Raw genomic sequence first — 27,987 nt, forward strand, 5'->3', positions numbered from 1 at the left:
AAGTGGGGGGACTGCAGGAGAAAATCTTTGCTTACATGGAAAATTAGGAGTTGTCTGATTCTAGAATCTACACAGCTGACAGCTACACCAAGCAGCTCCGACACAGACGCACAGGCGGGGTCTGTCCAGAGCGGGAGCGAGGAAACCCCACCTCGGCTGCATTTGCATATCTGTGTCAGCATCCTAGAGGATCAGTACGTTTGTTCTTGGCATTTTCCTTTGACTGTTTGAAACATTTTGCTGGTTTCCTCGAACGAGTGAAATAAATCTTTAACACACGTTTATTCTTTTCATAAGAAGGGCCTTAAATAACATTATGGTCTTCTTTTTAAATAGTTTAATAGTCATCATTTAAATAAGGCTTTGGTGTGCTTTTCCATATTCTCATAGTTTCTTTTCTCTGCATATACATCTTGCAACATCTATTATTAATCCGTGAGACGACCGGCCCCTCTATTGTAAACAAGGAGGGGGAAAGACAAGGCGGAGCGGTGGGTTCGCTGGTTCCAGGGCGTGTCCTGGCCAGGAGCGGGTGCCCACGCGCCCTCGCCAGGCACCAGGGGAGCAGGACGCATCGCCAGTGCCTGGGAATCCATGGGAGGGGACGCCGGGGGCAGGGTCCCCAACGATGCACAAGGGCCTCGAGCCCCCACTTCTGCCCACCCATCGAACTGGGGGGCCTCAGCTTGGCTGCTTGGAGAAGCGGAAACACCACAGCCCTCCCCGGCCTTCTTCTAGAGCTGTGGTCCTCAGCCAGGGGGTGGGTCCCCCGGGGACACTTGGTGATGTCAGGAGACAGGGGTGGCTGTCATGACTGGGGGGGCTCATCTAGTGGGTGGGGGCCAGGGATACTGCTAACCCCCCCGCAGTGCACGGGACGGCCCACCACAGAGCACCATCCGGCCCCAAGAGCTGAGAAACAGAGCCAAGCAGGTTCTGGGGAGAGACTCCAGTGGGGCGCCCTGCCCTGCAGTGACACGGTCCCGGGGCGGGCTGACCACGTGGGGCTTGTATGGATCTACGAGGAGCAGACCGTGTCTGCGACGAAGCTGCTGCTACTAAAGATACTGAGCCACCCACCGTGAGGTGCCACCAACCCGGAAGGAGGCTGCTACCCGCAAGGGCGGGGGCACCGGACGGCACCCTCCTGCGGGCTGAGGCTCCCCCTCTGCTCACGCCTGGGCCAGGAGCAGGGGGCCTCTAAGCTGAGCGCTGTCCCCGAGGCTGATGGCGCTGGGTCCTCGGGGACAGTGGGCCGGTCGGCTAGAGGTCCTCATGGGCGGGGCTCAGGTCCGCCCGCTGGGCCTTCCCGAACACCAGGAAGGTGCATAGCCCGAGGCTGCTGATGGCTGCCACCAGGTTGAACACAGACGTCCAGGAGCCCGTGGTCTCGATGAGGTAGCCACCCAGGCACACGCCCACGACTCCTGCGCCCTCGAGAGGGGACAAGCAGGCGGGGTTACAGGCCATCCCGGCCCTTTGAGGACAGCTTGGAGAGGAGCTGAGGGCGGGGGGGCCTGAGGGCATGAGCCCCCGTCACTGTCACCCAGGCACTCGGCCTCTGGGGACCCTGGACCTCGGGGATTCACTCACATCTGCGGGTCAGGTGGTTGGGGACGGTTACATGCCATCGGAAGCATGAGCACCGCGGAAGGCGGCTCTGTGCTCTCCCGCGGCCAACTCTGGGGTCTGGGCTGCCCCCCGCCACTGCTCTGACACTGTGGGGCCCCCCCGAGGGGTGCCACACCCCACCCTGAGGGCCGAGGCAGCGGAGCAGGTGGGAGGACACAGGCGTGGGGCGGCGCCCCGGGGAACTCTGGGTTTGAAACCCGCAGGCAGGGGACCCCAGCCCACTTCTCACCTGCCAAAGCCCCAGCTGTGTTGGCCACACCTGGAACAGGACCGAGAAAACGAGGACCAGTCAGCGGAGGCCCACTGAGACCCTCCCACGGCCCACCCGCCTGGGGGTGGCCCCGGGGGCCCTGGGAGCGGGGGGGAGAGCAGGGTCGGGCAGCCACTTCCTGTCCAACGAGGGGCCGAGGTCCTCACCAAACAGGAAGCCGGCACAGGACGGGGCCAGGTCCTGGATATTAACGGAAATGCCGCTGCGGGAAGAGGAAAGGACGCCGGCGAGTGACCACAGGGCGGCCGCCACCCGCCAAGCCGGCGGTCGGTCCTCCGATCACCTGGATCCCGGAGGCTGGCCATGCCCGGAGCTCAGCCCCAGCTCAGCGGTTACGCGCGGGACCCACTCCCAGGATGAAACAAGACAGGGAGGCAAGTTTGCTTGGACTCACGCTCATTTGCTACCCGATAATTTGGAAAACGACATCAAGGTGCCGATTCCCAAAGCAAGTCAGTGCAGTTTTCCTGACTAAACACTGAGCTGCTGCGCAGGCCGGGAGGCCTGCAGAACAAGGTGTGGAATCCGATGGGCTCGCTCCCTACCTTTGGTTCAAAAGATGCTGCTTGGGGACCCTCATCTCCTCTGCCAGCCCCTCCCCAAGCACCCGTTTTGTTTTCCCAAAAGGCCCAGGTCCTCGCCGGCTTGATACCCTGACTGCCCTTCACCTCGTGGCTCACTTGTGGGGGCCTGCCATGCGCCCGCCCTCCATGTGCGCCCCGAGCCAGGGGCCCAGGACCCGGGAGCCCAAAGGCAGCGTGGGCGGCTCTGGTGGACGAGGTACCTGGCCCTTACCTGTGGTTGAAGGTCTGGAGGCCGATGGAGGCCGATGCAAAGACCACAGACTTACAAAAGCTCGAGGTGTGGCCCAAACACAGGGCAAAAACGCTGGACAGGCCAAGGCCCATCACCTGCGGGAGAGACGAGTGGGGACGGGGTGGGGGTCTCGCCCCTTCCTGGGCTGCCTGGGCCACGCTGCACGAGGGTTGGTGGGGACCCCTCCCGGGCTGGGGCCTGCCTGGAGGCCGCTGGGACGAGGCTGCACGAATTATCTGGGCCCTGCTGGTCGTAGCCCATTCGACGTGAGCCGACCCAGGCCCCAAAATGGGCACCAGGACTCAGGCAAGGGCCTCAGGTCAGCCAAACCTGTCCCCAGCACTGACCCACGGTGCCCTCCAGCCACTGTGCCACACCAGCCCCCTTCTAGGTCCGGGGCCCCGGGAACAAAACAGGGATGTCCGGAGGGAGAGAGCCGTCCCACGACCCTGCTACCTGCATGAACTTCCGCACAGTGATGGTCCTGTAACCTAGACGGGGAGACCAGGAGACATCCTGTCAGCCCATCTGTGCTGTCCCATTCCCCGAGGGCACCCAGAGTGGGTCCCACCCTCACGGCCGCGGGGAGGGAGCGGGGAGAGGAGGGCCGGGCTGGGCTCGAGGTGGGGCAGCCTGCATCACTGTGAGCCGAGCACACACGTGTGTGAGTGCGTGTGCACTTAGAGGGTTCCCAAGGCCGAGGCCTGGCAGACGCACCTGAGGAAGGACACTCTATGGTTACAGAGTGCTTTCTTTGTGTTTCTACCAATTTTCTAAGTTTTCCACAATGAGTGGGTGGTTCTTCTGTAACTAGGACAAGACTGACGTTTAAGGACACGCAGTGCAGGGTCGCGGGGAGCGCGCGTGTCTGCGGGACGGTCATCCTCGGGGCGTGTGCACTCGGGTCTCAGGCCTGAGACCTTTGACCTCACCAGGTGCCCTTTCCTCCTCTGAAGAGGCTTGGGGGCTGTGTCCAGCCCCCGGGTGGAGGAATTACACTGTCGCAGTGTGACTGTGTCCCAACGTCCCCTCATGGGGAAACAGGCTGGGGGGTGACAAGCTGGAGGCAGTCATCAGCAGAGTCAGGCCAGGAGCCGGGCTCCAAGGGCCCACCTGGCTGGCTCTAAGCGCCAGGGGTCCCACTCTCACGGCCTGGTCCTCGGGGGCGTGGCCTCGTCCCATCGCTACAGGTGCACCCCAGGAGGGGTGCCTCTCCGCCCCCCAAAGTGAGGCAAGGCCCAGGCATGGCTCCCTGACCGGCCCCTCCCCCAGGGCTCACCCTGATTGATGAGACGGTCTGAGAGAAGCCCGCTGAACAGACTGGCAGGAATGGCCACCAGCCAGGGCACCACGTTGAAGACCCAGCCCTGCAGGGAGGAGGGTGCAGGGGCCTCAGAGGCCGCCAGGGCAGGTGCGCGACCACGGGGAGAGGATGAACAGGCCAGGCGGCCGCCCACGCCCACCACTGCCCACCAGGCTCTCTGCCCACAGGCTGGGCCTCCGAGATCCTAACTCATCCCTGACCTTGACTGAGCGCCGGGCCCTCGAGCGCTGTCACCCCTGCAGGCAGAACCTCCCTCATGGCTCCCCACACCCGGGGGGCAGAGCTGGGGGGCCGCACCCCACCCAGAGTGTGCAGCCAGGGGGTCCTGGTCACCAGAATTGGGAGGGCGGCCAGGCGGCCGGGGTGCAGTCAGCCAGGCTGACCAGCAGGTGACATCTGTGCCCACACCACGGCCCCTGCGTGCCCCCACCCCCCCGGAAGGACTGTCCGCAGACGGGCGGGCAGCCGGGGCAGCAGCTGGGCCTCCCCTGCGTGCACCCAGGTGCGGGCGCTGAGCCAAGAGGCGTCAGAACCGCCAGAGCTCAGCGGAAGGAACCCAGGGCCCCTCTGCATGTGCTTCGCGGCGCCCCCCAACCCTGCGAGCTGCCGGGCGGCCAACCCACCTTGGAGCCGGGGAAGGTCTCCTTAAAGAAGGTCGGCAGCCAGGAGAGGAGGATGAAGAAGGAGCAGGCCGCCGAGAGCTGGGAGATGATGGCCGCCCTGGGGGGCGGGGGCCAGGCTCAGGGTCCACACCCCCCAGCCCCCTCCCCGCACCCGGGCAGCCAGGGGCCTGAGGGCGCGGAGCCCAGAGTGGAGCCGCCCCCGCGTGGGCCGCTCGCCCTGCGGCCGAGGTCCCCGGGGCCCCAAACCCCATCCCCGCAGCAGCCCGGCTCACCAGACAGAAGGCTTTCGGAAGAGCTGTCTCCAGGGCACCTTGGTGTGTCTGGACACCGGCAGGCCCTGCGCCAGGACGCCCAAGGCCAGGATGAGATCTGAAGGGCAAGGCATCTCCACGTGAAAGCCATTCAGAGAGGGTGGACGGCTCTGCCCCCACAGGCCAGAAGCTGGGGGCGGCTCGTGGGTCCCCAGCTGCGCCTGGGGGCCATCCTGTCCTCTCCGCCAGAGCCTGGGGTCGGCAGCATCTGCCTTCGAGGGTGGACAGTAGTGTTGGCCATCTGTCCCCTGAGTCCTCAAACCCTCCAGGCCCCACTCCTGTCACCGGGAGCCACCTCTACCCCTGCAATCTGCCTCTGCCGGCTGGGCAGCCCCTGCACGTCTGCGTTCACCCAGCGACTCTCACACCAGACTTGACCGTAGCCGGCTGAGACTCCGGGAGTGGGCGTCTTCTGTGAGGCTCTACCTAGGGGATCCTGGGGCCCCCGAGCTGGCCTGCTCTTGGGGGTTCGGCGGCCGCTCACTGGAGGGGACAAGGCGCCAGGGCCCCCGCCCTTCCCGGGCAGCAGCGCGTACCTTTCTCACCCAGCAGACACCTGTACACGTAACACACCCACAGCAGGGTGAGCCCACCCGAGAAATAGAAGACGCTCGGCCAGCCGTACCAGTCCAGGAGCAGGGAGCCCACGGCCCCCGTCACCAGCGTCCTGGAACGACAGGGAGGGGCGTGGCTGGGACCCTCGCTTCACTGGGGCTCGGAGACGTCTCCGAGCCCCCACCCCGGATGAGCTGAGTCCCTAGAAAAGAGGGCATTTCTATCCCCTGTGAGGCAACTGCCCGGAAGGCTGGTCCCCCCGCAGCTTGCTAGGGATGTGATAAATGGAATATTTCCTGCCATATCAACAAACAAAGGATGTCACAGTCATCAACGACTGCAGCCCTCCTACGTGAGCCGGTGAGCCCTGAGGAAACTCAGGGCTGAAGAGAATACCTGCCATCCAGCAGCCGTCAGACTGCAGCCACTCCCTGCGGTGAGCCCTGCGGAAACTCTGGATGTGAAAATACAGGACACTGGCCCCAGAGAGCTGAGGTGCACATCAAAGGAATGATTTCAGTGAGCCCAGAATCTTGCATCTTCCCAGACATAGAAAAGCGCTAAATCCCTAAACTTGAGAGATCGGGTTTTCTTTAATTAACAATAATTTTTTGACCATTACCTGCCCTTTTGCTGCAAAACTCCTCTATATCCTGGCTCCTCCCCTCACCTCCTGGGAGCAGTTTCTCTGAAATGCTGTCTCCCGGGCTGCAGCCTTCATTTTGCCCCAAATCAAACTTAACCCGCAACTCTCATGTTATGCATTTTTTAAAGACAGATGCAAGCTTTCTGGGGACTCTCGGTGCCACGGGGGCCAGCGTGGACGTAGCAGCCGTGACGTGGCACAGGGGTCCTGTGTTGCCCTGGTATCTCCTTACTAGGCCTCTCAGTTGGCCTACAGTTGTGTGTGGATCCTTTTAAAATGAAAAAGGCAACGAGAAGACAGCGGTGACAAGAACATGCTGAAACATAAGACCTCCTCGCGGTTTTCAGCTGCTCATTTCGGAGAGGATGAAATTTCAAAAAGATTTCAAAATGCAAAAACAACCACCCAACCCAACCACCTCCCCATGTCCTGCCGATGCTATTGTCCCAAATATGCCCTTGGGGCCACCCCTCCCCTAGGCTGGCCTGTGTGTTCAGAGGCTACCCCCCAGCTGCCCCCCACCTGCTGAGGCTTGGCCAGGAGACAGTTAAAGAAGAAAGAAGGAGAAAGGTTTCCCCCAAGGCCAGTGGCGGGAGGCCTCCGCTCTGAGCCTCCCTTTCCTCACCTGCGGGGAGGGGGTGGGCACAGTCTCTCCCTGTACCTCCCCTGCACCCCACCCGCTGCCCGGAAGGCCCAGGTCACCCAGCGAGACGGGATTTCAGATAAACAATGAAACTCTCCTGTCCGTATATTGCTTCTCTGAAATTCACATGTCACTGGGCCCCCTGGGTTTCTATCTGGGCCACTCCCAGCCCCCCAGTAGGCACCCCTCAGCCCTCTGCATTCTGCCTGGACCTCGGTAGCAGTAACGTGAGGGCCCTGAGCCCGGGGGTCGTGAAGCCCCGATAGGACAGCAAGACGTCCTTCCAGCCCCAGTGTGGTCGCCCCACGGAGGGTCTGGCGCTCTGGGGGGTGCACTGGGGAGGGGCACAGGTCTGGACCTTTCACGTCTGGACCGTGACGGGTACCCTCTGGGGCGAACGCAGGCCACCCCCCCCCATCTGGACGGGCACCCCATCCAGTTCTGTCAGCACAGGTGGAAGGGAACTTAACACCCCAGCCCATGTGCCAGAGCCCCAAAGCTCTGGTCACCTGCCGCTGGCCCGAGAGGGACCGAGTGTGCACAGAGACGGGGGGTGGCAAGTGCCTCCCAGAGCACAGAGTCACCAGACCTGCGTCACCCTGTCCCAGATGTGCACGTGGCCTGTCCCTACCAGACGCACCGAGGCGCTCTGCCAGGCGCACGCCCTTCGCCTCCCCACACCGCCCCGCCCCGGCTCGGCACCCCCCAGGCCGGGACTTACCCAAACTGGGAGCCGGCCCCCACGGTGCTGTAGGTGAAGGCTCGCTCGCTCTCCCGCACCTTCTGGGACAGCAGGCTGGTCAGCGCAGGGAAGTAAACCCCTGGGGCGGCAGAGAAGGCAGAGGCCCGCGTGGAGCAGTGTCCCAAGCTGGTCCGCGGGCCCCGCCAGGGTGACCGGCGGAGGGGTGAGACACGGGCTGGAAGCTCTGCGGGGCCTTCGGTGATTATTCAAGCCCGGGTCTCCTTCCTCCCGCTGTCACCCCCAGGGACCAGCAGGGCTGGGCTTTTCCCAACACTCAGCTAAGGAGACACTCAGCTTGGGGAGCGGGGGGTTCGCTCGAGGTCCTGCCACCAGGACGGCTGCAGGGGGACTTCGGGGCCCAAGCTGGCGCTCCTCCACTGTCATGCCAGCTCCCAGAGCCACACGGCTCCAGAGTCCTGGCACCAACATGCAGAAGCACACACACAGGTGACAAGTGACAAGTGCACACGCACACACACTGACACACACGGTGCTTGTACGTCGGTGAGACCTGAACGGCCCCGTGGAACTGCACTGCCAGGTCCTGGATGTGACATTGCCCTGTAGCTACGTGAGATGTCACCACACAGAGGTGGGGGAGGGAGCTCGGGACCGCCCTGTACATTTCACTGCAACTTCCTGTAAAGCTATAATTATTTTAAAATCTAGTTTAAAAAAAAAAAAACTGCATTGGCGACTGCAGCTCTTGCTCGTTACACTGTGCTTTTCTCCAAAAGCACCTGGGGAAGCTCAGAGGCCAGGGCACATAGGGACAGGACTTGGTCCCTGCCTTCCCTTTGGGGCCCCGGGCCCCTGCTCACACCATGTGGGGAGCACGTGGGGTGAATTCAAAGGAGCGCAGGCGCTGGGCTGCCTGGACCACCAGGACCACCTGTGGGCCGGCCCGGCGGGGCTGATCAGCAAACAGGCAGAGGCCAATTCCAGGATGTACATCTGGGGTCCTGGGGGTACGGGCTAGAGGCCCACGCCCTACCAGAGCTCTGGGAAGTGGGGAGGTGTGGTGAGGAAGGGGTCACGTCCAGTGGACGGATGCTGTCAGATGCCAGGCCGGTGTAGGGCAGCTCAGAAGGCCGTCCCACTCCCTGCAGGGTGGGCGTGCACCCCTGCCACCAGCTCCCCCAGGCCACCGGAGATCTTTGAGGGGGGCTCTCTTCAGAAGTGTAATATCCCCAAAGAACGAGAGCGGGGGGCTTGGGAAAGCTGGCATCCCCTCAGCCTGCTGGCCCGGCCAGCGCGGGTGTGGCCTCCGACTGGCAGCACACAGAAACTGGGCACGTGCCCACCATGCGGCTGGTGGAGCCGACGGTGCCGCGTGGCAACCTGGCTGACACCGGATCCCTGGAGCGGAAGTTTTGGCAGAGGAGGACACGTGACATTAAAACGTGCCAGCCAGACTGTGAAGTGACTCTAGACACGGAAAGTGCCTTGGGCGCGACGGCATCGAAGCACAAACCCCGGTGCAGGGAAGTGAAGCCGAGAGCCGGCAGCCCGCCAGCGGGGACGGCCCGAGCTGTCCGCCTGCCAGGCGGGAGAGCCCATGACCTCAGCAGCAGCAGCGCTGCAGCACTGATGCACCCGCTCTGATCTGAGGCACACCACACGCAGGGGCACACACGAGGACACACGTGCACGCCCATGAGCACCCACCTGAACACGCGCCCGTGCACACAGGTACACATGCGCATACGTGTGTGTGCACACACCCCCGTGCACACAGGTACACATGCGCATACGTGTGTGTGCACACACCCCCGTGCACACAGGTACACATGCGCATACGTGTGTGTGCACACACTCCCGTGCACACAGGTACACATGCGCATACGTGTGTGTGCACACACTCCCCTTGCTCTGCGGCGCGTGGGCCAGAGGTCCAATGCTGGCAGCATGGGGGCAGCCCCCTGCAGCCCCCTGCAGCCCCCCTACCTTGGAGCAAGCCCGTGAGGACGCGAGAGAAGGTCATGAAGGCCAGGTGGGCGCTGCCGAGGTGGGAGAGCAGCGGGGTGGCGGCGGTGATGAAGCCCCAGGCGGAAGCCGACAGCAGGATGACCTTCTCACCCCCGATCCTGCACGGGGCACAAGAGGGCAGTGGTGGGGAGCTGTGCGGCCGGGCTGCAGGCCGGACCAGGAGACCCTACCGTGGAGGAACCCGGGGAGGGGGCCGGCGCCATCTGTCGCTTGGAGCTGCCCTCTGGGGTGGGCACTGCAGCCATATCCCCTCTGCAGAGGAGGCCGAGGCTGAGCGTGCAGGGTACAGCCTGGTCCCTCTGTCCCCACGGGCCCCAGAGCTGCCTCGGTGGATGCCGGTTGCTCCCCAGGGAACCAAGCACCCAAGACGAGCTGAGTGCCGGCCCCAGCCCACCCCTGCGCGGACCTCGGGTCTCCCAGCCCCCGTCTTGCTGTGGGGGGGGCCTTCCCCCCATTCCCTTCCTAGGAGCCACCTCCCCCAGCCCTGCAGCGGGGGGAGGGGTTACCGGTCCCCCAGGTGGCCACCCACCACCTGAGTCAGGCAGTAGCCCCAGAAGAAGCTGCTGAGCACGACACCGGCCTCTTTCTTGTTCCAGCCGAAGTCCTGGCTCATGGTGGCGGCACAGACGGGCATGCTGGCACGGGCGCAGTACAGCAGGCATGTCCCCAGAAGCAGCGCCCCTGTCCACACCTGGCACTCGGGTCTGGGGAGAGAAGGGCCCGGTCAGGTCCAGGAGAGGCTGTTGGATGGGGCACCTCGGCCACCTCTCAAACGTCCACCTGCTCATGTCTGGTGACTCCTGGGAGAAACGGGCAGACACAAGAAACGATGCACGGGGTCCCTCAAGCAGCAGAGGTGGGAGCGCCCGGGTGGCCGTCGCAGGGCAGGCTGAATAGCCGTAGCTGGGGAGGTGCTGCTCTCCGGGACCCGGGCTCTCGGTTTCCATGGATCCAGGGCCCAGGAAGGCAGCCAGGCTGACAGCGGGTAACCGGCCAAGGGGGCGATGGGCTGGGCAAGAGGACCCCAGCCGCGGCAGAAAGGGAGGGTACCACAGCACCACGGGCCCCCGCAGGGTCTCCAGGAGAGCTGGGTCTGCCCAGCAGACCACCTTGGGGCAGGCAGGCCCTGGGAGGAGCCTGGGCAGCAGTGAGGCAGCCCTGGCCGCCTGGGAAGGTAGCCAGACCAAGTCCATACGGTCCCCAAAACTCCTGGCCAGCACCCTCGACTGTCAGTCACCAAACCAGGAAGTCAGAAACTGCCAGAGCCCGGAGGAGCCCAGGAGACTCAAGTGCCTGTGGGACCCTGGGAGGGGTCCTGGGACATCGGGGGAAAGTGCAGAACCCGAGCACAGCATGGGCTTCGGTAGCAGTACTGCCCACGGCGGTCCAGCACTGATGGGGACAGATGGACACTGACCTAGGACGTGAATGGGGGACACTGGTGTGGAGCGTGTGGCAGTATGTATTGCCTTTGCGGTAGCTCTGTAAATCTAGAACTGTCCTAAAAGACAAAGTTTGGGGAGGGGGGATTGGTGTTTTTTTTAACGAAGAAGAGAGAGAGGAGACTCAGTGCTCTTTGTGCAGGTGGCGGGGGGCTGGGGGTGCCCAGTGGGGGATGGCCTGGGGGAGGGGCACCACTAGTGACTTTGCGATGTCTTTGCACAGGGCGGGGACGTCCCCTGAGGGTGGGGGCCACAACTGGGGGGTGGTGGGTCGGGAGAGTGGACAGGCCTTGAAGAGTCTCAGTGGGGTCTTGGGGGTCCTGCCTGCACCTGGACCCACCTGCCCAACTGGGGCAAGGGTTCCCCCCAGGGTGGGGAGGGGGGTGGTGGCGTGAGACGCACGAAGGGAAGAAGCTCAGGCTGTGGGGAAGGCACCGGGCAGGGGCTCCAAGCCCGAAGCGGCCCGAGGCATTAGTGCTGTACGGCCTCGGGGAGGCCACTGGGCAGGTGTCCAGGAGGGTGAGGCCGGCAGGAGCCGCACGGGCAGTTCTCAGAACAGAGGGAAGGATGTCTCTCACCTGGCGGGTGAGCCAGGACGCTGGAGTCTCGCCCTCGCTCCCCAAACCCCTTTGGACCCCTGTCTGGACCTGGCGGGGGCTCCCCCAGCCGGCCGGGCACATGCAAAGAACAGCCAATGGGGCCCAGGGCAGTGGAAGCTTGGACTCCACCTGCGGACACGGGCAGGTCCCCTGCCTGTGGGCCCCACCCAGGCTCGGGCTGTGAGCCAACTCCGGGGGGACAGTCCAGGGTGAGGCCAGGACCACCCCGGGGAGGGCCGGAGCCCTCGCCTGCACGCCTCCCGGGGGTGAGAGACCTCGGAGGCCCTGAGGATCTTGCCCGCTGGCAGGCGGCACCCGTACCAGGAACCTGATAAGTGGGCGCGACGGCCGTGTCCATTATCTCCAGGGCAGGACCGCTGGGCCAGCAGCGAAGCGGGGCTGCCCCCCACCCCCTCTGGCCAGCGCCCTCCTCCTGGCAGGGTGGACCCCGGACCCCTGGCGCTGGGGGAAAGTTTCGGGGCGGGAAGGAGCTGCTGTCCTGGACCTGGTCACAGCCGGGGCGGGGGGTGGGTGGTGGCACATGGGGCCCGTCCGCCAGCCTCCCGAGTTTCAGTTTCCTGGGTGAAGACGGGCTCATGTCCCTGACGCCCAGCTCCTTCTCGGGTCAGTGAGCAGCAGGTGACCCACCAGTTCCTGGAGCCCCAACAAGGAGCTGTCGACTGGCCAGTGGGTTGGGGGAGGCCTGGCACCAGTGTCCCCCTCCTCCGCGGGCACCTCCCCCAGCTCCGCTCCCCCTGGCACATCAGTGTACTTTTCCACAGTCCGGGGAGCGAGTCGGGGAGCCTTCCCCGTGTCTCAGGCCTGCAGAGGCCTTCCCTGTCCCCGCTGCTGCCCTCACAGCCGGGGAGCTGTCACCCCCCCGGAGGCTGCAGCGTCTGGCAATCCCACCAGCGGAGACAGCTGATTCCAGGCTCGAGCCCCTCCCTCGGGGGGTTTGGGGTGAATAAGCCCGGCCTGCTGTCCCCAGACAGAGCCGTGTTTGTGGGCGGCGCCTGGTTTGGAGTTTGGGAATTACAGTCCAAAGTGCTCTGCAGCCCTCAGTGATGTGTGTGGTCTGATGTGGTGACCATCTCTCCCGGAGGAGAGACTTGGGTGCCGATCTGGGCCCTGGCCTGACTCGGGGAAACCCGCCCTTCCCTGTGCCTCAGTTTCCCCGTGTGCACTGGACCACGGATTTCAAACTGGGTCTCTGGGTGCCCGGAGGGGTGCCATGGGTGGGGCTCCCGGGCAGCACTCTTGGACGAGTTGCTTTTTATATTAGAACTTCCTATATGAGTCCAGTGGTAAATAGTGTCCCATGCTGGAAAGCCTGCCGTTCTGCAGTTCCAGGAGCCGGCCGCTGGACCGTGCCTCGGCCGAGGCTGGGGGGCTGCTCCCTTCGGAAACTGCCCAGTGACCCTCAGTGACGAGGGAGGGGCCATCATGCCCCCACCCGCCTTCCTGGTTCGTAAAGTGTGCCTGGAATGACTCAGAAGCCAAGGCGGTGAGGACGACGGTAGCACAGCGCATGCGGCAGGTCTCGGTGACCTCCCCACTGGAGAGGCTAAGGTGGCGGGAGGGGGTGGAGCCCCACGGGGCAGCTCGCGGACTCACCTGGGGCCTGGTGGTCCCAGATGCTAGTTTCCTTTACAGAACCAAAGACTGTGAGGGGCGGGGCGGGGGCTCTGCCAGGCCAGCGAGCCCCCAGGAGGCACCAGCTCAATCAATGTCTGAGTTTATGACATGCGACCCCTGGGGGCTCAGGGCCCGTCTCCTCCGCGGCTCCAACCGTGGGGATGATACCCTCAGTCCACCCTCTTGCCCCCCGTTTCCCAGCCCAGCACTTCAGGCCTTCGCGGACACAGCTCCCTCTGAGCAAACGTCCCACCAGGCCTAGCGGGAGGCACCGTCCAAACTGCCCACCAAGACCAGCCCAGCCGGCCACCCGGGCCCACCCGGGCCCACCCGGATGGAGCCAGCAGAGGACTCATGAGCCCAGCCCTGCCTGGCCTCCGTCCAGGGCCACCTACACGGCCCTGCAGGCGAGCCCTCGGCAAGCACACACGCACAGGTTGGTGCACAAGGGGAGCGACAGGGGCTGGGGAGCAAGGCTTTCAACTCCCCACGAACAGCCACAGCCCGAAGTTGCCTTTAGAAGGAAGTCTTATTCCTTTATGTGGTCAGAGCGGCGGAGGGTCACCTGCGCGCAGTTGGGACCGCGTCCCCGGCACCTGCCCCTCCCTCGGATGCACTGGGCCGGCACCCTGGGAGCCTGGCTCTGTTTGCTTTCTGGGTGGGAAGTCCAGTTAGAAACAGGGGAAAGCCAGATGAGACTGACCTGCTCTGGAAGGTTGGCAGGGCACCGAGAATACGGCGCTGCCCCCCGCCTCCTTGTGGCCCTGGGAGGTCAAGAAGGGCCCATCATCTTTCAGGCAACCAGCCCACTCTGAGTTTAAGGCGCTGGCATGGGACCCCCTCTGGAGCTGGGGGGCCAGGTGCTGTGTGCTTCCTCCCTGGGCCCCGGAGGCCCCCACAGCCCTGGCCCTGAGCTGGCGGGCAGTGCCACTGGGCGGGCAAAGGGATGTCCTCCACAGCTGCTGGGGACACAGAACAGGCCAGCTGGAGGCCTGGCTGGAGGGGGTGACCCAGACACGGCCAGCTGCCGGAGGCCCGATTAGGACGCCAGACGCAGAATCCTGGACCTGCGGACGGGCTTGCTAGGAACACGGAAGGTCATGGCAGAATTGGCCACAAAAGGCCTGAAGACCTGCCTCCAGCCCACTCTGCCCACTCCCGAGCCTCGGGTCTGAGCCCCCAGCTCTTCAGGGTGCTTCCTGTGAACCTTCTAGAACCTTCTGCATCCTGCAAATGGCCCCTGTGCAAGAGAAGCACCCACGGCTGAGCAAACACAAGGTCACGTGGACCCTCGATTCAGAAAAGGGAAATGCATCAGTGCTGGGGGCAGAGGGCAAGCAGGGGCAGAGGGCAACCGCCGGAGAGAATGTGTGGGCCCAAGGCTGCCGACGCCCGGCTGGGACGTCCCTGGGGAGTGGCCCTGCCTCGGGGGTCATCCACATGGCGGCAGCCACCCACGGGCGCCCTTGTCACGATTCTCATCACCTCTAGCCACTCGCGGCTGTGAAACACCTTTTCCCGCTGAGCCCCACTCCACCCAGGACCCCCGCTACCCCACCTGCAGGTGCTCCTTTCTAAACTGGGCAGGGAGGGAGGCGGTGGAGGCAAAGCCAGCCAGATCCAGATCCGTTAAAGCATAACCGAGAGGGAAGTTTGCAGAACATTCTTTAGAGGTCCCGGCCCTCTGCCCAGCTGGCTGCAGAGCCGCCTGCCACCTGGTTCAGCGGGGCCTCGCCTCGACAAGGAGCAGGGCGGGGAGACAGCAAGGGAGCAGAGGCAGGCCGTAGGGCGCTCCCCAGTCGGGCACGCCCGCATGCCTGCCGCCCTCCTGGGCACCTGGCAAGGAGACCCCATGCTGTGATTTGGGCTTTGGGGCTCCCGCCCTCACCGGGCCCTGTCCCAAGGGAGCCTTCTGGCTTCTGAGGCCTTCCTGTGACCAGCTCTGGGAGGCGGGTCCCGCAGGCAGCAGGGCAGGCCTCCGGGGACTCGGAGCTGGAGGTGGATGGGCCTGGGGTCCACTGGAGGACCGGAGGGAGCTCTGAGCCACGGGTGGCCTGGGGCCTGCTCTGAGGGCTCGCCTCTCGTTCCTGGCCGCTGTGTGAGTCGTGCTGGTGAGCAGATCCCTGTCCCAGGGCCTTCTGCACCCGGCAGTGGAAGGGGGTGACCTGCCCGGGCTCTTCCTCCCCCACAACCGACACCCCCGCGGGGACCTTGTTGGCATCACATCTCTGGCACACGACGATGGCAAGGCTCAGCCAACTGCTGCAGGTGCCGGCGTGGCCCCCCCAACCCCCCCCAGCCCACTGCCTGCCTGCACAGGTGGCACTCAGTGGGTGGTCACAGGTTGGAGCTGGGGCCTGTCAACAGGTGCAGTCCTGGGGGGTGGGGAGGCCGTGCCTGGGAGCCACCCCCCCCAGCCAGGCAGGCCCCCCAGGACAAGACACTGCTCGCACCACCCCCGGGACCGGGGCAGCCTGGAGAGAGTGCAGGGGGCTCTGGGTGGGTGGCGGGTGGCACTGGCCCTGGATGGAAGGCGGGAGGCGTGGAGGTGTAAGGCCCCCCAGGCAGAGCAAAGGTGCGGGGCAGCAGGGAGCCGTCTCTGCCCAGGAAGCCCGCTCCCTCCCCTGACCGCCGCCCCGCCCCCAGACCACCCCCCCCACCCCCACCGCGAGGCCCCACCTGGACCACTGGGCGTCCTCGGCCGCGTCCCTGCGGGCCTCGTCCGGGGCTGGCTGCATCAGACGCAGACGGCGCGGGCACAGGGTGTCTGGGGCCGCTCCCGCCCGGCCGACCCACCGGGCAGCGCCGCCCAAGTCCACGTGTCAGTCCCAGCGGCGCTTCCGTCCGGCGTACTCCCAGGACGTGTCGCCCCCGGACGGCCACCGCGGCGGGCGGGGCGGGGCGCGCAACTTGGGTCTCCGCCCCGCTCACTCTGTCGGAAAGGCCAGGCCTGGCGCTCCCGCGGGCCGGCGGGTCAGACCCTCGCGCCCCGGGGCCGCCTCGCTGCCGGTCGCGGAAGTTAGGGATGGCGCGGGCGCTTCCCCTGCAGGCGGCAGGAAGGATGGGGCTCTGGAGGGGCTGAGCCGGAGTGGTCCCAGCCCGGACACATTGCTGGCAGGGCAGCCTGAGCGCACATCCACAAATGGAGGTGGGGTGGGGTGGTCCTCACCTCGCAGGGCTGCCTGTGCATCAGGTGACAGCTCGGGGTAGTCTCACCCGTGCAAGGACAGCAAGACTCAAGGGGAACCAATTTTTAAAATGGATCTTTGAAGGTGGGCTCCAGCCCTGTGACCCTGGGCGGCCCAGCGCTCGCGGGGGCGGGGGGCGGGGGGCTGAGTGTGCCGAGTACGGACACGTGCCGGGTCCTGCGCTGAGTCCTGTGGGTCCTCACTCTCAGGGCTCCACCTGACCTCAGAAGGCTTCACGCCCACGTGCAGCGCACAGCCAGCACGGAGAGGCTGTGACCGTTGGGACACATAGGAAGCAGGTGGATTTCTGGGCGATTCTGCTTCCGCCAGCTGCCCCCTCTTCACCCTGCAACGCCCCCTCCACCCGCTACCCCCTCAATCCATCCTCCACACAGCAGCCTGGCGAACGTGGCCACGTCCCACCAGGAGGGAACCCTCCGAACCTACACCTCGGGCCTGGGTCTCCCCCGCCCTGCTCCATGTACGCTTGCCAAACGAACTGCTGTTCTTCCATCCATACGACGCTCAACGGGGCAGAGGGATGGTGTTGGAGAGAGGTGCATTCCCCCAAAGAGCCCACGACTCGGAAAAGTGTGAGAATCGTTGTTCAGCTCAGCTTCGATAGTACCCCACCCTCCTCCTGGCAGTTCACTCTCACCCACTGCCCGAGGCTCTTTGCTGATGATTTTACATACAGACCTAGAGCCACACTGTGGGGGGCATTTGTCATTTGCCTACCCAAAGCCCCTCTCCTCCTGGAACTGACGTTCCGGGGCATGTAGACTAAACACAAAAAGGAGACTAAATGGGGCAGGGAAGGGTGGATTCTGCCGTGGGATGGGCTGAGAGGCGCCCCCAGAAAGACATACGAGTCAAGTCTGAGAGCAGGGAAGGAGGAGGCGTGCGGGCAGGGCGGGCGGAGGCCCAGGGCCAGCTCCAGGACCGCAGGGAGCCCAGCCGGGTGAGGAGGGGGAGACAGGAAGTGGGGACAAAGTGCTGGTGAGGTCATTATTTGAACCTTACAAACACTGCTGTTCAACACTTCTGTTTTATGCTCAGGATACAACAGAACACCCAGAGATTAAGGACTCACCAGTCCCACGAGTCTGTGGCCAAGCAGGGGCCAGCGCCCCGTCCCCTCACCCTGGTCAGGGTGGTCAACGGCCTTCCAGGCTTCCGGCTGACCGCCCACCACCTCCCTTCCCGCCCCTCCAGCCCCGGCGTGGCATCCTCCGTGACGGCTGGGCTGGCTTCACTTGCGGAAGCCAGCTGGTAAAATTAGTGTGACTGTAAGACACCACGACCTGTGGGAGAGAAAACCTCACGGGACAGGGCACGCGGCCGAGTCTGCGGAGAGCGGGAGCCACGACCGGAGGAGGAGACGTCCCTCCGGCCTCTCCGGTGACTAAGCTTACGTGCAGCCCAAACACGCAGAGCGCCTCGGGGTCCCGGCGGCCAGGCGCGTCCCCGGCTCCAAAGGCGCGCCGGGGTCTCAGCCTCGTGCTGCAGTGAGCCTGCTGCTGCACGGGCATCGGACGTGGGGAAAACGCAGCCGCTCAGAAAGGTTCACGCGGGCAAGATCTGCTCACCTCCAGTCGCTGCTCCACTTGGTCAGAGCTGGGGGTAAACGAGCCCGGCAGACTTCCTTCTGTGCCACGGTCGGATGTGACCGTGAACCTGGCCTTCCAGCTGGGAGACTTCCAAACCGCAGACAACCCGAGCCCCATGTTCCTATTTAACTCCCCCCCCATCCCCACAATGGGAAACACCGCCATGCTGTCAGCACAGGGTTACGGTGATCAGTGACCCCAGGCCACCCCTCCCCCCCTACCCCCTCCCACTGCTGGGGCTGGGCCAGTCTGCTCACCATGGAGCCGTGGCCGGCGTCCCGCAAAGGCAAAGCCGCTCAGGACGCTCCACCGCCCCAGCGAGTCATGCCAAAGGCCCACTCGAACCCCGTGCCCGACGTCTACGTAAGTAAACCACCACAAGGAAGGGAGAGCCTCGACGGCATATCTCGGTGCTAAGGCACAGCCTCCAGGACGGGCAGGCCCCGTGCCAGGACCAGCCCCTACCGAGCACCCTGGGCGAGGTGAGCACAGAGCCAAGGGCTCGGGGGCATCGCCAAGGGCCACCTGGCCGCCCCTGCGAGGCGGGAGAGGTCCCTGCCGTGGATCAGCGACGGGGGAGGGCCCTCCTTTCCTGTCCCCAACGCCACCAGCGCCGACACCCCTGCGCGTGCCCGGCACGGGGCCGCGCTCTGCACCCCGCCCGTCGCCCTCCGGCTGCGTCCAGGGTCCCACTCTGGCCTTCCACAGAGGGTGCGCGGGAACCCGCCCCGCTGGACGCCAGCACGGGCACCACGGCGACGGGCACCACGGCGGCGGCCCCGGGCTTGCTGGAGCAGCCCTTCTTCTTTGAAGGTTTGGAAATGTCATACGTCACAAAAAAATTACTTAGAATGTTCCAATGCAGCTGAAAGTCATGCGGTGGGCAGCCCGACTAGCTCCATCTCCTTCACAAAACTGAAACGAGGTGCCCGTGCAGAAGAGCAGACGGCAGGTTTCAGAGTGGGGATGGAGCCACAGCAAAGCACGGACGCACGGGAGCCAAAGTTCCCCCACCCTTCCAGGTCTACATGCAAACGTGTTAGTGTGGCACGGAGTTCTTTGTTCTTATTAGAACGTTGTCGGCGGGGGGCGGCGGGGGGAGAGCTTTCAGACGACCACTCTGAGAAAAATGTGCAAACTTTTACTATGAAATGAAGAAAAGGCAGCAAAGGCAACCTATTCTGCGTTTTTCAGATGTTGTGGGCGCTGCACGCATGCGCCCCAGGAATCGCCTGGAATGACAGAATCAGAGGGGCACCAAGTGCTAGGGCGGGTGACTGTTTTACACAGGCTCTCACGCGACTGCTGCCAACAGTACAACGGACCGTAAACCCGAAAGAGCAGTACGTATTTCTGAAATGGAAACATACCCGCCGTCAGGAACAACACGCTTGGTGTCCAGGGGCTGGGGACGGGCAGCCCAGCCTGCAGTCACCACACCTGACGCCTTTAATCTGGTCTTTTGTTCAGACTGAGACTTGGCAATAGTCACCCGGAAAGGAGTCCTGCCCTGTTATCCGGAGGACGGCAGTGTCTTTTAACACAGAATGTGTACGGTTCTCTCTGAAACTCCTGGTTCTGCCACGCTCCTCCAAACTAACAGCAGAGATAAGTGGGAAAGTACAGACATCACACTGCTTTAGAAAAGCTGCCCTCCACACGTTTTCTCTGCATGTCTGTCTTCAGAGGGCATCTTGGCCGGACGGCGGAGCCAGCCCTGCGACCCCCAGGCTTGCTCCCGGCATCTCAGTCCACGCCAGGACAAGTCCCAACCAACAGCTGCCTTTTCTAGAAACTGGAAAACTTAATTCAAATGGCAAAATACATTAGCTCTCATTTGCTTTGCGACAATCCCTGTGCTCTGGAAGAATCCAGACTAGGGGTCATTCCTCATATGACTTCACAACATCAGGAACACAGAGTACCAGAATATGCTCACATTTTATTTATTTCAAGGCACTTTCCACCAGAAAGTGTAAAAAGAAGAAATAAACTACCCTGGTAGAACATTACATTTTAACAAACACAACAGCGAGATCCAAATGAGACGAAGCAGAAAAATCAGCATACTTAAAGTTTATTACCTTGAAATGGCTTAAGGTAGTTTGCTCGCTGAAAAAACAGAGACTGCAAAAAAGAGGAAACAGAGAAAGAAGTCTGCAAAGCCGCCCCTTTGAAGATTTCCAGCCCATGGGGAAGGAACTAAACCCCTTAAACAAAGGTAAAGAGCTGAAGAGTAACATCTGAATTCTCCGAGTCTGGCCAGCACCCAGCTCACGTGGGTTTTAGCACTGGCTCATCAAGTCACTCACTGACTCAACTGGTGAATAAAATAGCAACACTTCTCATAAGCATTTAACATTTCATGCACGTGACAAACCCCATTCAGGTCCTGACAGATTATGGATGATTCTTGCCCATTACTGTACATCTCAAACCCTCTCCTTTGAAAAATATTTCAAATTGATTATATATTAATTATGCACATAAACAATCTTATATACACCAATAACAAAGGATTAGGAATATGCTGAATTACCTGGTGCTTTTAAAGAAATGTAGTTTTATGTCTACTTCCCTAATATTTTTCTTCCAGCTTCTGCTGTATTAAGTCTTAATTACCTGAAGATTAAAACCCCCTTTCTCCCTAACTTATTTTTATCCTCAAACCTCAGAGAAAACGATCATACGGAAAGGTCACACCTGAGGCTGACGACCGAGAGAGGTGAAACTCATCACTTCTGGGGGTAAGGAAAGGACACCCCCCCCAACCCTCACAAGGTCCAAAGGGCAGCATGAAGGGCCAGTCTAGGGCCTGAGTGGTCTATTTGCCTTTGCACCCGTGACTGAATTACACAACCCCCTGGGGAAGGAAAATCCTGCCTGAAGCTGTACCCACTGAAAACCAGTGACCCCGCAGACTCAAGTGCAGGTCGAAAGTGAGTGGTAAGTGGAGGGAAGAGCTGGTGCCACAGATGCTTCAGGACAAACACTCGGGGCGTCGGAGGCAGACCCCCGACCTCCCCGAGGACCTGCCTCGCTGTGCATCCAGGCCCATGGGCTCCCCAGATTCGGCTGCTAATGGCATTTCTCTCCATCGAGCCCGGGTGCCAGCACAGCCCACCCTGCACAGGGGTCAGACGAGGGAGCACTGAGTCTCAGCCACGTGGGCGCTCCCACCAGAGGACGAACAGGAGCCACCAGCCCCAAGAGCTGCGCGCGCTGGGGCCCCTTCCACCTCCACCTCCACGGCCTCGCCCAGGGGCTGGCAGCTCTGCAACAATCCACGAAACCCCTTCCAGCACCGGCGCCCCGGGCCACCTGCCACAAACCCCAACACCCGAGCCTGCATCTGGGTATCACCGACCGCACTGGGTGCCGGGCAGGGGACAGATGTGAGGGCACAGAAGCAGGACAGGCACAGAACTGGCTGACAGCGTGAGAGATGCTGAAGTGCAGGTGACAGAGTCCACTGTGCCATGGCACACGCCACAGCACACGCCACAGCACACGCCGCGGCGCAGTCACTCGTCTCTCCGGCTGTAGGTACTAGACGGTGTCACTGCCGTCACATGGGGAAACCAGCCCCAGAAGCAAAAGGTGTGCTGGAGATGATTAAAACTTTTGAGAGACCATTTTGGTCATTCTTGAAATTAAAGAGAAACCTTTATTTTTAACATAACTGCCCAGGAGAGATGGTTCATTGATCCACTAGGAAAGAGTCTCTCACCACGTACAGCACCAAAATATATATTTAAAAAATTAAAAAACACACAGCCCGCCCCTCATATACACACGCACACACGCACTTATCTCCCCCAAAGCCACACGACCCAGACCAAAAGGGAAAAAAATCAAACTCAGGACCCGCACACAAAAGAAGTCTTTGAATTGGGATTTACAAATTTATATAGTCTTTCCTATGAAAAAACGAAAACAAACCAAAAACCAAGGGGGGAAGGAAATCCTTCTACACGAAGGCCAGCCGAGACGTGGGAGGGTGAGGACACGCTGCCTGCCTCGACGCAAACAGAGAGCAAGACGGCCATCAGTGCTGCCCAGATGCTCCGAGCGGGGGCCTCGGGTGGACCAGTGTCCCTAAGATGCGGCGCCTTGGGAGCCGAGACGCCCAGAGCACTGAGGTCAGGCCATGGTGCGGTCCTCGCCAGCCTTCCTCGCCAGCAGGAAGAGACGGTGTCTTTCGCTGCGCGTTCTCCAGCACTTAAAAGGGCTACTTCTCCCTTTCGAAAAGATTCTGGGTCAAAAAACAAAGTAAAAGGGGGGAGGAAAGAGTTCTCTGCTGCCGTAAAAATCTTCAGTCCCAGACGGTGCTCTGCCGGCCCGGGCGGTGAAATGGGGCCCCTGCCCAGACTCTACTTGGGCTCCTCGATCACGCCTTTGCTGAGGTCTGTCATTTTGGGATATTTGACTTTCTTCTGGTCCAGCTCATTCTGAGCCCAAAGGAGTAGTTTCAGTAACTTTGCCAGCTTGGGTGTTGACTCACGATTTTCATAATCCAGGACAGCTTGGTTCACTTCACTCCACACCTAGAAAATAAAGGCAGCCAATAAAAACCACCACACACGCAGAGCGCCCGCAAAAAGGGTCCATCATAAGATGCATTTCAAGCGTCTTGGAAACCAATTTTACGTGAGAAGCTGGTTACTTATTTAACAAACACGAAGCCTGTGACTGTCAGGCGCTCCAGAGGATGTAAAACACACTACTTGTCCAGAGGAGCTCACGGTGTGGTCAGCAGATGTCGCATCCGGCCTGGACGGCGGCGACATGCCAGGAGCTGGGCACGAGGGGACTGGCAGAGAGGACAGACCAAGGTGGGGGTGGGACCGGTTCCATCCTAATGAGCCCCAGGACGACACCTGAGGTGGACCCCAAGGACACCCTCCTTCCAGGGTAGCGGAGGGTGGCGGCGAAGGAGCACTGCAGCCGGGGAGCCACGGCGCCGGCGGGAACACAGAGGCTGCAACGGGGAGCCCCAAAGTGTCCGAAGCAAGTGTGGGCTTTTAATCAAAAGGTACTTGAAACACCTGTTTCTACGAGTCTCCAGCTATATAGGAAGAAGGCTCAGATAAACAAGAAAAATGGGCAAAGAGGCTTGACTGTCGTGTAATAGTCGCGATGCCCTGGGCCCCTAGTGTGACACGATGGAAGTCTAAGCTAGGGAACAGCCGATGCCCTCCTAGCAGTGTCCCGGCCAGAAGCACTGTCCCGTTCGACACCACCCACCCACCGCCCCGTTTCTTTGGAAATCCCGAGAACATCTGTGGAGGATGCAGACGGAAGCCCCCTTCCCGCCTGGCGCCCACCTTCTGCCTCTGCATCATGTTGAGCAGGTCTCCGAAGGGCGAGTCCTCGGGGTTGTCGAAGGCCAGCAGGGCCAGCGTGCGCTCCATCTCGGTCAGGCACTCCCGGCTCTCCTCGCCCTGCTCGGCCAGCTGGGTCTGCGCGAACTCCAGCGCCGCCTCCGTCTCCCGCTGGCGGATCAGCTCGATCAGGTGCTGTTGCTGGTCGGGGGCCAGGCAGACGGGGTGAGCGCCGGGCGCCTGGCCACCCGGCCAGTGACACCCCCGCAGCCGCGCCTGCTTCTCATGGAAAGGGCCTCTCAGAGGACAGAGTTGTCTAGCAACTCCGAGTTGTTACATTTGCGTTTTTAAAGCAAGAAACAGCTTCTGAGACACACAGGAGAGCAGCTAACTCTAACCCCTTCCCCACGTCAATTAAAGCAACGTTCTATTAAGGCGAATTAGCCTCGTTACTTCTGAATCCCATAAAGAACCTTAATTTGTTGAGCGTCCGCAAACCAGACTCACTTGTAGGTGGAAGTAAAGATAGCGGTTTGTGTCCAGAAGCTCCGGGTGGAGGCTATTGACCAGTGCGATGGCCTCGGGAATCTGGCCTTCCAGTATCATCTCCCGGATTTTGATTCGCTCGTCGAGCGTTTCTAGATCAACACTAGGTTCGATCCCAGATTCCATCCGAAACTTCTCTGCTGCTTCCTTAAAGCCCTCTGGAAATGAAAACCATCCTCACTGCTCGGAAGGTCAGCAAGACATCAATGCAAAGCCCTTTTATCTCTAGAAAGCCCATCCGCCTTGAATAAAAAAATCTCTGATATAACTGCACTCTCTTGGGGATTTGGGTTTAATACCTTTGTGACTTACCAATTATGCCCCGGAAATGCAGAAACGCAGACATAGTACTTCATTTCCTTCCCCCAACACCCCAAACGCTCTAACCTCCCAGCCAGGTGAGGATGGGTGCTGAGGCCCCACGTGCCGGTGTGGCCCCTGGTGGAGGGCTGCGGTCCAGGCCCAGTGCAGAGAAGCTGCCGACCTGCTCCAGGGGAAGCAAGGCCCTCTCCGCCTGCAAGGCCCTGGCCGCTCCCACTCTTAGTGAGTTTACAATTCTCTTCCACATCAGAGACTGACGGGAGGGGTGGTGGACACTGGGAACTCACAGGAAGGCAACTCGCTTTCTGGAAACATGTGGGTTTTCTCACCACGTACAGAGTTACCCTTTTGCTTCCCAGTGTCAAGGAGGACTGAGTGTTAGCCGCAGAGCATGTGCGTTTCCTTCCGTATGCCCGTCCCCCTTTCTTCTTTTGAGTTGGACACACCTTCTAGAAAGAGTCCAGTATCATTTACCAGACTGGCCAGAAGAGATTAATTACTTGGGTTTTAAACGTACTTCAGCACTTTCTTAATTACGTTGATCAATTGCAAAAATGTCAAAGGCCAAGAAACAGATTTTCTCCTTAGGTCTCAGAGACCTGAAATCATGATCTCATCTCCGGAAGAGAATAGCTCTTTAAAACCGTAACTACAAGTTTATCAAAAAGAACACTGCATTTTCATGACACCTGAACACAAGTGCACCGCGGAACTTCAGCAAGTCCCGACTGTGTGCACAGAAAGGGATACGGATGCCCAAGCGGCAGCACCCTCGCCACACCCCTACCTGTGACCAAGTAGTTCATGATGAGACGGTTCATGTCTGCCCGCTGGACATGCAAGTTATTGAGCTTCTCCATCCACTCGTCCTTTGTGATTTCATCGGGTTTTTCTGTGTAACTCATTCTGATTTATTTCTACAGGGAAAAAAGGTAATATTTTAAGAATCGGTGAAGAATTCTATGACAATTGCGATCATTTCAGACATAAACACGGCGACAGAGCAGGAAGTAAGATGGGGAGAGTGGGAAGATACTTAAAATGTGGAAAACGGCACATGCAAAGGGCGTGAGACTCAAAACACAGATTCAGGGACCAAAGAGAAGGTTGGGGTGTTAGGAAGGAGGATGAACGTGAGGAAGAGCCAAGGGTCTTAGGACCAGGAGGTCAAGAGGTCGGCCGGGGTCCGAGTAAGGCCCTACAGGACAAGGGGATCTAGGTGAACTCCCCTCTAAGCACGAAGGGCAGCCACGAGAGTACGGGCTGAAGAATCACGTGCTGCGATGCGTGTGCTCAAGAGAAGCCCACATCACACACCCTCCAGACTGACAAAAATGAAGCGGTCTGACAACACCATGTGTTCACAAAGACGTGGAGTTCTCCTGAACCCCTTTACCCTGCGGTCAGAACGGACCGCACAGCAAAAACACTCGGCTTCGCTGTGCGAGGCTGCGCACGTGTGCTCCTCACAGCCGGCTCTTCTACTCCTGGAGACTGAGACCCAGACCCAGACGAGCCTGTCCACAGAGACACTGCTCAGGATGGCGACAACATGGAAGCCATCCACCCGGATGTTCAGCCAACAGCAGCACCGACAAATGGTCTGTGGTTCACCGGAGCACGGTCCCACGGCACCAAAACCCTGGGGCACATCGGTTTCACGCTTCAGCACTGTCCAGGCTGTACAAAGACTATCTGCACATTTTACCACGTATCATACGCCATCCTCTCTGTGGTGTGGGGCAGCACCCCACAATCAGATACGATTTCTTCAGTGAAAGGTATGAGGCCTCATACCAAGTGGAACAGAAGCTACTAAACAGCCTTTGCCAGGTGAGGTTTTGCCATCTAATAGATTAAAAAGAAAACCAAAAACCTTTGGTTTTCAGAGTTACGTGGATTTTAGAACTACTGAGAAGGGGCTGTGACTGTATCCACGGAACAGGATTTACTAAAGCAGGTAAAATAAATGAATGTGACCACATGGGGGACTTAGAAACCAGATGGACGAAGAGAGCCAGTCACAGCAGAGACCCAGGTGCGGCGGTTTGTGAAGAAGAAAAACAAAACAAGCTGTACAATGTTTGCTTAGCAGTAAATACATTAAATATACATTCATAGCAAAACCGTTTTGCCATTGTTTCAAGTAAGGGCAGGAAACATGAAACTCAGGAGGTGGTTACCACTGGAAGGCGGGCCCTGGGAGCACCAGCTGGGCTCTCGGGATGGGTGGTGAGCCCACCACCGTCCACGTCAGTTTTATCCTCTGTAACTGACATAGACGTCGTGGATGTTACTTTATACATAGCAAAGCACACGCTAAACCGATTCAAACAAAAAAAAAAAATTTAAAAGACAGCTCCGGGTGCCCAGTGGACACGGGGTGACCGTGGGGTGGTGAGAGCTGCGCAGGAATACCAGTGAGGAGCCACCCAGACAAGAGGGGACAGCAGCAGAAGGGCCACAGAGCACAGCCCACCAAGACTCTGTGGACAGAGCCAGCGTGGAAGGATAAAAGAACGGAAGACTCGGGGACCATGGGGGTGTTTCAAGCTTGAGACCTTGGAGGATGGAGCCACAAATGAGAGGAACAGGTCTGAGGAGCCGGGCAAGTTTGGGCTATCAGACCCACGGCAGGAGAAGTCAAGCAGGCACCTGGATTACAGGTCCTGAGCTCAGCGCTGGAAACAATTAGGGAAACAGCCGCCACAAAATGACTGAAAGCCAAGAGTTCGCCGAAGATCGCCCAGGGAGAGAGTGTAGGTGGGGAAGCAAAAGGGTACAAGACAAAGTCCTCGGCCCGTGGGGGATGCCATGCCCGACGCTGATCCGCAGAAGAACACTTGTCCTAAGACACAACCAAGAGGTGCTGTCCCTCACCCAAGGGCCCATCTCTCTAAGCTACGGGCCACTGGCGTAACTCACTCAGACCAAATTCTCAGTCCTGGACGACAGAGCGACGTTTGAAAAAGTAACAACTTTGGAGAACTGTCCCATTCTGTTCCGTGCAGGAAGAACTCGGGAGTTAAAAATACCACAGACATAATTCAACATCCCAATGCGGACGGCGAGGAACACTTGCTCGCAAGAGCAACGTCCGGCCTCTGCAGCTCAGCCTCTGCTCGGACGCGGTTCCGGGTGGAAACGGTTCCCGTCGCAGAGACACCTGTGCGACGTGTCGAGAACTATCACCTCCTAGCAGGCGCCGCCTCGGAATGTGCAGACTCCCCTCGAAACGCGCTTCGTCAACAACAAACACCGAGTCTCTGCGCCCGGGCTCCGCCGCCTTAGGAGAAGGGAGCATTTGGACCTGCAAACCCCGAGGGCGCCGCCTCCCCGGACAACGCGACCCGATGACGCCTGCTCGGATCCCCAACCCCGGAAGGCCCCCCGGCGCGGTTGGCCGGTCGGCGCACCCCCGCGGCCCGGCCCGCCCCCTTCCCGGGCCGCCTCGACCCCTCCCCGGCCCCGACCCCTACTTGGCCCTCCGCCTCCCCGCCCCGCTTCGCCGCGCTCCCGCGGGGACGCTCCGCCCGGCCGCCTGGGTCCGCCGCGGCCATCTTACCGTGAGGATCCCGCCTGCCGCGCTGCGCGGTCTCCGCGGCCGCTCGGGGTGCCGGGCCGGGCGGGGAGGGGGCGGCGGCGGCGCCGGGGAGGGGGAGGCAGAGGCGGGGGCCGCGGCGGAGGCGGAGGCGGGGGCGGGGAACGGGAGGGCAGACGCACCGGCGGCCGCCCCCTCAGCCACTTCCCGCGAGATCGCGAGATTGCAA

General features: G+C 61.1%; 2 protein-coding genes across 6 annotated transcripts; both read right to left on the bottom strand.

The window, feature by feature from the left end:
* Positions 1-264: 264 nt before the first annotated feature.
* SLC17A9 (solute carrier family 17 member 9) lies at positions 265-16,087 on the bottom strand. 2 transcript variants are annotated; one of them, XM_036827602.1, is made up of 13 exons: positions 15,908-16,086; positions 10,059-10,256; positions 9,511-9,650; positions 7,543-7,642; positions 5,514-5,644; positions 4,939-5,035; positions 4,667-4,763; positions 3,999-4,086; positions 3,176-3,210; positions 2,699-2,814; positions 2,050-2,105; positions 1,862-1,891; positions 265-1,427 (listed from the first exon to the last, which is right to left on the bottom strand). In XM_036827602.1, exons 1-13 carry the CDS (start codon positions 15,964-15,966, stop codon positions 1,264-1,266), a joined length of 1,311 nt encoding a protein of 436 aa, XP_036683497.1. In that variant the 5' UTR covers positions 15,967-16,086; the 3' UTR covers positions 265-1,263. The 2 variants fall into 2 exon arrangements, with proteins under 2 accessions (XP_036683497.1, XP_036683498.1); XM_036827603.1 differs by having other exon boundaries at positions 287-1,434; positions 15,908-16,087.
* A 5,673-nt stretch (positions 16,088-21,760) lies between these two features.
* Positions 21,761-27,939, bottom strand: GID8 (GID complex subunit 8 homolog). Of its 4 annotated transcripts, XM_036826922.1 has the most exons (6): positions 27,783-27,936; positions 27,410-27,503; positions 25,005-25,134; positions 23,858-24,054; positions 23,354-23,551; positions 21,912-22,573 (listed from the first exon to the last, which is right to left on the bottom strand). In XM_036826922.1, exons 3-6 carry the CDS (start codon positions 25,120-25,122, stop codon positions 22,400-22,402), a joined length of 687 nt encoding a protein of 228 aa, XP_036682817.1. In that variant the 5' UTR covers positions 25,123-25,134; positions 27,410-27,503; positions 27,783-27,936; the 3' UTR covers positions 21,912-22,399. The 4 variants fall into 4 exon arrangements, with proteins under 4 accessions (XP_036682816.1, XP_036682817.1, XP_036682818.1 ...); XM_036826921.1 differs by lacking the exon at positions 27,410-27,503 and having other exon boundaries at positions 21,761-22,573; positions 27,783-27,939; XM_036826923.1 differs by lacking the exons at positions 27,410-27,503; positions 27,783-27,936 and adding an exon at positions 27,697-27,726.
* Between the last annotated feature and the right edge of the window lie 48 nt (positions 27,940-27,987).

This window comes from Balaenoptera musculus, chromosome 15 (assembly GCF_009873245.2).
Source record: "Balaenoptera musculus isolate JJ_BM4_2016_0621 chromosome 15, mBalMus1.pri.v3, whole genome shotgun sequence".
In the NCBI taxonomy this organism is placed as follows: domain Eukaryota; kingdom Metazoa; phylum Chordata; class Mammalia; order Artiodactyla; family Balaenopteridae; genus Balaenoptera; species Balaenoptera musculus.